General features: G+C 37.5%; 2 protein-coding genes across 6 annotated transcripts in view; one reads left to right on the forward strand and one right to left on the reverse strand.

Annotated features, from left to right (window-relative positions):
• tgs1 (trimethylguanosine synthase 1) overlaps nt 1-7,139 on the reverse strand; it is an 8,533-nt gene extending 1,394 nt beyond the window's left edge. Inside the window, exons 1-15 of one of the 5 annotated variants that reach the window (XM_049748427.2) lie at nt 7,012-7,139; nt 4,685-4,805; nt 4,512-4,579; nt 4,336-4,457; nt 3,989-4,073; nt 3,378-3,476; nt 2,684-3,199; nt 2,282-2,405; nt 1,980-2,066; nt 1,737-1,869; nt 1,246-1,525; nt 927-1,073; nt 689-835; nt 355-571; nt 50-128 (exon numbers count right to left, since the gene is read on the reverse strand). In XM_049748427.2, the coding sequence (XP_049604384.1) occupies nt 50-128; nt 355-571; nt 689-835; nt 927-1,073; nt 1,246-1,525; nt 1,737-1,869; nt 1,980-2,066; nt 2,282-2,405; nt 2,684-3,199; nt 3,378-3,476; nt 3,989-4,073; nt 4,336-4,457; nt 4,512-4,579; nt 4,685-4,791 (2,211 nt within the window). In that variant the 5' untranslated portion in view covers nt 4,792-4,805; nt 7,012-7,139. Of the gene's footprint in view, nt 1-49; nt 129-354; nt 572-688; nt 836-926; nt 1,074-1,245; nt 1,526-1,736; nt 1,870-1,979; nt 2,067-2,281; nt 2,406-2,683; nt 3,200-3,377; nt 3,477-3,988; nt 4,074-4,335; nt 4,458-4,511; nt 4,580-4,684; nt 5,611-7,011 lie in introns of those variants that run through there. The other 4 variants (XM_068653515.1, XM_049748429.2, XM_049748428.2 and 1 more) reach the window with 4 other exon arrangements.
• tmem68 (transmembrane protein 68) lies at nt 5,489-9,599 on the forward strand. The gene is made up of 8 exons (XM_049748443.2): nt 5,489-5,627; nt 5,848-6,021; nt 6,302-6,401; nt 6,584-6,751; nt 6,932-7,125; nt 7,292-7,352; nt 7,555-7,694; nt 7,909-9,599. The coding sequence occupies exons 1-8, from the start codon at nt 5,568-5,570 to the stop codon at nt 8,011-8,013; spliced, it is 1,002 nt and encodes a 333-aa protein (XP_049604400.1). The 5' UTR covers nt 5,489-5,567; the 3' UTR covers nt 8,014-9,599.
• The last annotated feature ends 16 nt before the right edge of the window (nt 9,600-9,615 follow it).

Genomic DNA, 9,615 nt, shown 5'->3' on the forward strand with positions numbered 1-9,615 from the left:
TTTTTAACTTTTGCACCTCCACACATTTTACGACAGTGAAGATTCTGACCTGATCCATGTCTGCGTTGCGAGGCAAGAAATACACAATGTTGTCTGATATTTGTTTAGCCAGATGAAAAATCTGAAAAGTGACCCCAGTTAAGGATAGAAACTAATATAATACTTATCATGTCATTATTAGAAATCAAAATTGTCAAAACATTGAAATAATTTGTCGTTACAAAAGTTGAGTTGTTAGAAAAGTAATTTACTGCACAAACAATCTAACTAGGAAGTCATGCAGTGCTTACTGATAGACTGTTAAATTGTCAATAAAGAAAAACAGCAAAAAGGTGTAAATAAATAAAAGGATATCCATCTGGTTCCATCATGGTCTTTATGTCAAACACCTCTGCAGTCAGGTAGTCTGGTCCTCCCCAGGGGGGCGACAAGAAGACAACGTCACCGCAGAGACGAGGCGCCAGCTGAAGGAAGTCCCCTTGAATAAACTCGATTTGATGTGCGACGCCATAAACGGTAGCATTGTGGCGTGCTAAGTCCAGACGTACTGGGTCAATATCAACAGCTAGGACTGAGAGTAAAAACACAGGACATGTGAACATACATGCTGATAATCCTTGATTGAAAGCTGAATTCAACTATTTCAAATTCATTAGGAAAAGCTATTTGTGTTTTTACAGATTTTTACCTCTTTTCCCAGTCAATGCAAACTGGATAGCATTTCCTCCAACTCCGCAAAATGCATCAATGATCAGCTGAGTGTTGGAAAAGCTGGACTCCACTCTGAGGGCAATGTGCTCAGCAATCTTCTCTGGTGTCACAGAAAACCAGCCCTCTGAAACATGTGACGATGTTAAGTTTGGGGACATTTAAAAGGTGCAGAAGCACACAAAAACCAAAGAATAAAAATGACAAGATTTAAAGACCTCTGTCCAGTTTGATTCCTTCGTCAAAGCGAGAGAAGAGTCTGTACCGCTGAGCCCAGTATTTGGCCAGCCCTGGTTCTGCTGCCATGTCTGCCGGTATCTTCTGCTTCCTCCATCGTTTATTCATCTTCTTTGGCTTTTTTGCTTCTTTCACAATCAGAATTGATTTTTCATCATTAAGAATACCATACATAAATGTACAATCCTGATGTGCAAAAGTTTTCTTCACAAAAAAAAAAAAAATCTTTTTATTTTTTAATTTTTTTTCATTTGTCAACTGTAATCCTAAATGTAAATTATTATATAGTTCTGCACTCACCAACATTCCCTGGAGGTTTGTCAGGCAAGAGAAAGTCTGGGACTTCCAAACATTCCAATTGCCTAGTTGATTCCTCTCTCTCGATATCCTTCTTCTCAATGTCCGGGAAATTAGGACTCTCCTCTTCAAATGATGTATGACTTCCATGTGCAACGTTCTCACTACTGACGTCATTTTTGTCAGGCTCCTCCTCCGAGTGCATGCTTTTTCCTTCATGCTGTTGTTGCTCATTTAAATTCGCATGTGCTTCACTCTGAATCGCCCCAAGAAAGTTTTGAACCTGTGAAAAACAACAGAGCAGTTTTTAGTTATCGGTATAGTGTTCACATTTTAACTCAAGTGGTTTGGTGTAATTGGTTGAAGATCACCTCTTTCAATCAGTTATACGCTTGTTTGGTGCACACCAAGATTCGCATGACCCAGAGTAGACTTAAGTTAATTTATTTTAACGGGAGTGTGTTTAAAGTACAAGTACAAACACGGATTCCTACCTTTTGGAGGATGGTGCTACCATCTTCAGTGAATCTGATGTGTGTGTTCACACTGTTGCCAGGTCTCTTGGAGCACCACCGCTTCTGACGCTTCTGTCCCAAGTTGCTTTTAAAGTTAAAAACACTGTCGAACCTGAAAGACAGGTCAGATTATTATTTTCAAATTCATATGAGTGTTGATGATGGATTAAAACAAACTTGATATGGAGATTAAAATAACAAATCTGAAAAAGTCAGACGCACAGTGACTCTGGATTGTGTTTCAGTCCAAGTCTGTTCCAGGCTTCATCACATGTGAGATGTGGGTTCTCCTCCACGTCAAATTCATGGCTGCAGAGAAAATGAAAATGAGCCATCAGGAAAGTTATTTTTACACTATCCATGATATACACTACTCGCAAAAATTAAAGTAACACTATAATATATAGCATCATGACATTTAAACTTCTGGGATTTCGATATGCAGGCCGTACCAGAAGGATGAAAGAACTGCTACTAGTGACTGATGGTGAAAAAATACACCAGAAGTCAATGTTCAAATTTACCTGCGTTTTATTTTACTTTGTCCGCCTTTTGAGGGATTTTCGTCATCATCATCATCTTCCCCATTTGATACCTGATTCGAAGAACCTACATGTATGTTGAGACTCCCTGCAGCCTGCTGAGACTCTAAATAAATAAACAAAAATAAAAACAGACTTTTTGATACAGTGATTTGATGAAACAATTCATTCTGACCTAGTGTGGGACATTTTTTTTCAACTAAATAAAATAAAAGAATATTCATCCATTGTAATTCAATACTGTACACACCTACATAGAGTGGCAAACATGCAAATGTGGAATAACATTCTATTTCGTATCTCCTACCAGCTAAAATTCAAAAATGATAATGAAATATGTCTGATAATGCAATATGATTTATATCTCCATCTCCTCAGTATTACCTGTGTGTTGGGTTCCTTCCTGGTGTGAGGAAACATCTGATTTCTTACCAGAATTACCCCCATCAGAGGGCTCAGAAATACAGTCTTCGGCATGTTTCTTTGGAACACTGGCCATATCGGAAGGTTGTCTGGTTGTTCCAGAGTCAGCTGAGATGTTCCCACCTGCCTTTAAAGTGCAGTTCTTTTCAAGGAGATCATTTAAAACCTCGACACCATCATTTTTTTCATCCAGCCGATCCTCTGAATGGTTCACTACACTTTCATCCACCCGCTCATTTGTAGTTTCTTCCCAAGTGTTCTTCTCACAAGATAAGTCTGTGGTCCAGCCCTGTGCTGCCCAGTATGAGTATTGCTCCCAATAGTAATAATAGGTGTCTGTTGCGTGTTGATCCCAGATGGCTTTTTTGTTGGGGTCGTCCCATGGGCTAGTCACACATTGGGAATCTTCTGTAGACTGCAAGTCATCAGGATGTTTCTCCAGCCAGCTGTTCCACAGAAGAGCTTCACCTTGTTGAGCTAACCCAGAAAGAGATCAATAAAATAAAAGACACCCATTACTTAGTTGTTATGGATGCAATTATCAATTAGATTGGATGAATTGGTATCTGATAGAGATTGATCCAAAATGTTTACATGTGCTTTGTCATGAAATAAAATACTCGGAATGTGTCCACATTTGTAACATCAGTCCTACCCCAGTATGTCTCCCAGCCAGCATCATTGGTCGATGGGGTTTCGACTGCTTCATCGAGCGTCTCTGTCTTCAATCCTTCTTCCAGAGGATCACTGATGTCTGTGCAAACAGACATTAGTGAAACTATAAATCACAGTGATTCATAACGTCATTACATCTTGTGGGATGAGGGTTTTGTGGCTTGGGAGGAGTTTAGGGTAAGTACTTTTAATTGGCCTCGGAAACCAGCTCTGTCTAGAATTGGCCTTTGAAAACTTCCGTGTATGAAATGCTTTTGTGTAATTGATGATGCCGCAACAACCATGCCCAACTGCAAGGATAATTATTTGCTGCTAGAACTCACAGTACAAGAAAATAAGACAAGTTGTACATTATTGTTTTCTTTGTTGTTGTTTTTAAACGCACCTTTCCTATTCACCTCCTTTAGAGAACACATATAAATACATGATATATTGATATTCTAAACAATAATACACTCAATCCAAACCCCGCACAAGCCACATATTAGTGATGTAGGTTAAACTGCATAAAGATACAACAGAGCCAAGAACAGTGTCGGTCAACAGTTTGCCGGTTTGAAAAAAATAAAAATAAATTATGTTACGTATTACCTTTGTCAGTAAACTGCACATTTTCCTCCTGTTCCTCAAGAGATGGTGTCTGATTGGTAACTGGTTGTTTGGTAGATCTCTTCTCCTGCCACATGAGCACAAATATAATCAGATCTGATATATCTATTAATGCCTCTGATGACATATTAGTTTGTTATTAGTAACAGAATGACATTATTAGATGGCATTGCATCTGACTGGTCAAAATCAAATAAAAGCACATAAATCCATCTGAAACTTATAAGTCTCTGCTATGTTGCATTCTCCATGAACACAATGATATTTTTTCGATATCTTGTGCAGTCTTAGATAGTATTCACACTTTAACCAGAAATCAGCAAACATACCTTTTTACGCTGGCTGGAAGAGCTGGCAAAGGCAAGAGGCAGACCCATACTAGACATCAGTTGAGCCTCTTCATCTAAAAATTCAACTTCTTCATCACCCTCTTCTTCCTCATTCTCCTCTTCTATGGACAATGAAATATGTCAAATAAAATATAAAAATATAATCAAAAACCTACCTTGGATTGCAGAGTCTGCCTGATCAGGTGAGAGAAGTCTATTATCTGACCGATATAACTCTCGATCACTAGGAAGAAGCAGACAAAAAGATGATGAACACAGCGTCTAAACAATTTATACACATTAATAAGTGCGTTTGTTTGCGAGATATAATTGAAAAAAGATCACTTACTGTACAAAAGCTCTGGAGCAGCAGCAGTGGATTATTTCTTCGGATGAATGTTTTCTGCTGAAGAATATGTCTGCCACGACTGACACCGTGTTCTTGTCCAGCATCATGGAGTCAATTCAGCCTTATTAATCAGAATTGTTTACAAATTAAACATTAAACCAGATTTACTGTTGTGGCAGCATGGGAAGACTATTTGTGCGTCGTGAGAGTCTTCCGGCCGGATTATCCCGGCAAAACATTTCAGAATAAAATAATCTTTTTACGTTTGTGGTCTGTGGTTGTGATTCCAACCACACTGGTTGGAAGTGATAGTCTTTAAATTTGACTACATAAAAAATCTCGTATTTTAAATCGATGTATAAAAAAAATACTTTAACATTTATTTATGTCCGGGGTTTCGCTGTCATTCCCTCGAAAACATGTCCCCACCGGACCGATTTCTGCGTTACACTCAAAGCATCGCGGACCCCGGAATCGCCAGGAAGGCATTTGTTAGTTAAATATCGTTGCTAATATAATTTTAAATTATGTCTCTACAACCAGCCATTATAATTTAATTAACTCATATTTTGCCTTGTTTACGTAAATTCTGAATTTTATCAGCGAGTAAATATGACGCCACACTCACTGGCCCATCGTTTTTGTCGATGTTATGATAATAACATTGCTTCTGCCAAGCTAATCCCCTTCTAATTATTCCAAACACGTTTGTCATGGGAGACAATACTATTATGAAGTTGTGACTTTCCTAACAGCGCCACCAAAAAACTCAAATTTAATCGTTTCCTTCTCTTACCTACTTAGTTATAGTCGCAAATGCTATTCAGGCATCATCATTTGAATAATCCAGAGCCACGTCTTCAGTGAGTGACAGCAAGGAAGGATGTCAAAGGCTGTAAACGAGTCATGTCTGACGGGAGCAGAGGACACAGTCGCCTTCCTAGTAAGACATTTCTGTTATCTATTCTGTTATAATATAAGCAACATGTAAGAATTCCCACTGCTGATCTTTACAGCATCTGAATATATTTAGTGATTATTGTGGATGTTCAGGAACGTTCCAACAATTTTATCTGTAGATATTATAAACTGCTGTGTTAATCAATTTTTTTTATTTTTTGCATGTAGCAATTGAACTTACTGATGTCCATTTTTGTTTGCAGCTTTGTAGCTTTCATGCCTTGGAGGAATGGGTTGGCCTTGGTCAGGTAGAGGACTACCTGAGTGTTCTCGAATACTTATTGTGGGTCTTCACCCCTCTAGCGATCGTCTTTATCCTACCCTTCCTCATCGTCATCCTCCTCTACCTCTCGATACTTTTTCTTCATGTCTACAAGGTAGGCAAAAATAATGTTTTGTTTCATGATATTAATTTGAATGCGTTTTTTATTTTGTATCACTCATGTCCAGATTACTGTCAGTACTTCACCATATACAGCTTTTCAGTCATTCAAGGCTTCTCTAGGTTCTGTCAACAAGAACTTTGTTAATTTTGAATGAGATCCAAGTAGGCAGAGCACAGACAAAAAGTTTTAGTCCTTTAGTCAAATCACAGCTGTTGAAGTTAAGTTGCAGTGTAGTTGTTAAACTATTTTTGCTTTTTTTATCCTCTAACAGAGGAAGAATCAGTTGAGAGAGGCATACTGCAACAACCTTTGGGATGGAGCCAGAAAGACTCTGGCAACGTTATGGGATGGACATGGCGCTATATGGCATGGTAGGATTAAATTCGGTGGAAACTTACTCAAATTGTGGAAGCTTTAAATCCACTCTTCGACAGGACAGTGGTTGTGACCTTTTAGAATTATTGAAATTAGATGTTTCTTTGCAGTAACTCAGTAATATGCAGTTATTTTGTCTTCAATCACTTCTGCATTGTGTAATTTTCTTTTCCACCAGGATATGAGATCCATGGGATGGACAAAATCCCAGACAAAGGACCAGCACTAATAGTGTACTATCATGGAGCCATTCCGATTGATTACTACTACTTCTTAGCTAATGTTATTATCCAGAAAGGACGAACTTGCCACTCTGTAGCTGACCACTTCCTTTTCAAAATACCAGGTATGTGCGGTCTCTGACAGATACAAAATCTACAAGAGTGCAGTACTATATGTAATAAGAAAGTAAACCTCATCATTTTCTTTACAATATGTGCCCCGATTAATTAACTGATTAATATTGCCTTTGTGGAATAGGAGTTAAGCAAGAAAATTCACCCGTTTTTATCCATCGTTCCGCCAGGGTTCAAATTACTATTGGAGGTGTTCAGTGTGATGCATGGTCCTCAGGAGGAGTGTGTACAGGCACTGAAGAATGGTCACCTGTTGGGCATTTCTCCAGGAGGTGTGAGGGAGGCTTTGTTCAGCGATGAAACTTATCCTCTTCTTTGGGGTAAACGCAAAGGCTTCGCCCAAGTCGCCATCGATTCTAAGGTGGTACGTAGTTTTTCCTGAAATTAAAAAACAATCCCTTACATCTCATTTATGGTTACAGTATCCAGAAGAGGTAAGGAACAAAATGCTAAGCACAGCCATTTAGAAAAATATTTTAAAAAATGCACAGTTATTATGTAGATATACTGTATTATCTTTTATGTTTCAGGCTATAATTCCAATGTTTACCCAAAATGTCCGAGAAGGCTTCAGATCTTTGGGAACACTGAGTAAGTGCTCATTGAATTGTTTGGCTCGAATTCTTTTGCCATCTTTTTTATCTTTAATCAAATATTTATTTTACTTCTGTTCACCTGCACGAAATTCACAAATACAATTACATTTTCAGCCTTAATTGTAATCATTTATTTATCTATTTCATTTTTAATCACACCAGACACCAATGTTCTGATCCTGTGTTTTTCTGACCAGGATTTTTCCGTTGGCTGTACGAGAGATTTCGTCTTCCTATCGCTCCTGTATATGGTGGATTCCCAGTGAAGTTCCGAACATTCCTTGGCGATCCTATCCTCTACGACCCTAATATAAGTGCTTCAGAGCTGGCAGAAAAAGTACGCTCAAAGCACATTTCAAATTTTTGCTAGTCACTATCATGAGGAGTGTTCATTTTGATCCTAAATTGGATTGAATACTCAGATCTTATTAGTAAAATTGATGGACCCAAGGTGCATTTCAGATTACTAACTGTAAATAAATCAGAGAAAATGGCACGTGGATGATGATGATGTCATGAGAAGACTATATATTTGATCCTTTCCTTTACAGGTAAAACAGGCTGTCCAGTCTCTCATAGACGAGCACCAGCAGAAGCCCGGGAATGTTCTGAGAGCCCTTCTGGAGAGATTCCGCACCAAATACAAAATTGAATAGCGTCATCATACACAAACTATCCATTAGGCAGAACAAAAATGGGACATGGAGGGAGTGTGTTCAAAAAGGTAGACTACGTTGGCGAAGTGCATTATTCTAAAGGATTATGTCGAAGCGGAAAACTTGAAATTCAGATTTGATGGATCTTTAGTGACACAAGTCCTGGAACTTTTCAGATACAAGTTAGATACATATAGACTCATGTCAGTGCCAAACTGGCTCCCTCTCCATACATACATATTTTTTGAGTTAAACAGATGTGTGTTGATGGTCTGAAAATCACTGTGTCTATCATCTTGATTTCCTCATGCTACCAAAGTTAGACTTCTTGAAGGGTCTTAAAGTTTTTTGTTTTGTTTCACTTCAGAAGCCCTGCTTTTCCGTTCTTGGTGTGCAAATCAAAACTGTTGCTTTAAACTACTCTTAATATGCCTTTGTTTGTGAAAAGTCTTAATAGTTATGACCAATTGGCCTCATTTTTTTATTTTTTATTACAGTACTACTTTTATTGTGTGCTTGGAGTAACACCTTTTAATTACTATATTATCAATGAAAACAGATTTGGACACATTCTGGCTAAAAGCTTGTGAACACTTTGTATGGGTATCATTCTTTTTTAATAGAATTATTTTGGTATATAAAATGTAATTTGAAGACAAATTATTGGTTGTTGGAACATATCAAGACTGTCTACTTAACATAATAATATGTGGAAGGATGTGGATTATTAAGTTTGTTTGCACTGAACATGAAAATCCACTGGTCACCTTTACTTTTCTTTTAAATAGAAATAGTGTCACCCATTAAAAATGCATCCGTCCACCCATCTATACAGTTCCTCTACTGCCTAAATATTTTAGGGAGTTACTTTCAGCTTACAACTTTGTCAGGGTAAATTGAACTCATTTGTAAATTGCCAATATTGTCTTGAATTTGAAAGTGACATTTTGAGTCGGGTAATTTGGACATGGAATTTTGCTGTGTCATCTTTTTTGGAAGAGGAGTCTCCATAGCAACCATTTTAAAGAAAAGGGTAGAAGCACTGATCTGGCCACACTTGAAAAGATGTATTCAAGTCTATTTTGAGGGGTTTTAAGATTCCTGAAGTTATCATTTAGTTGGAATTTCGATGTTATAATGGCAGTCCTTACTTGACTTTGGGGAACAAAATTTGCAAGGTGTATGTTGCGTAATAGCAGAATGTAATCCTATTTGTATTATTTCTAGTTCCTGGGTGCTTTGGAGTGTTTTAAAATGTGCAGTACATAGCCCCCCTTTTTGAACTGTCTACATTGTGGTTGCAGATGCAGTGTAATTTATTACTTTTCTGTGCATGTAAACATATATTTGCATGTATGTACTAATAATTCAACTGATGAAAGTTTTGCACAACGATTTTTGAACATTGTAATTGCCAACTCAGAGTTCATTTTTGTAAAAATCAAAAATGTGTTGTTTAACTGATTGTTTTATATTGGTGTCCTGGTTGCTTTATTTCTATATATGTAGTCTATGTATTTGCTTTTAAATGACAGACTTTAAATAGGACATTTTTTAAATTTGAATAAATCTATTTTTTTAAGAAATACCGTTTTAATTAAT

The sequence above is a fragment of the Syngnathus scovelli genome, chromosome 17, assembly GCF_024217435.2.
Source record: "Syngnathus scovelli strain Florida chromosome 17, RoL_Ssco_1.2, whole genome shotgun sequence".
NCBI lineage: Eukaryota > Metazoa > Chordata > Actinopteri > Syngnathiformes > Syngnathidae > Syngnathus > Syngnathus scovelli.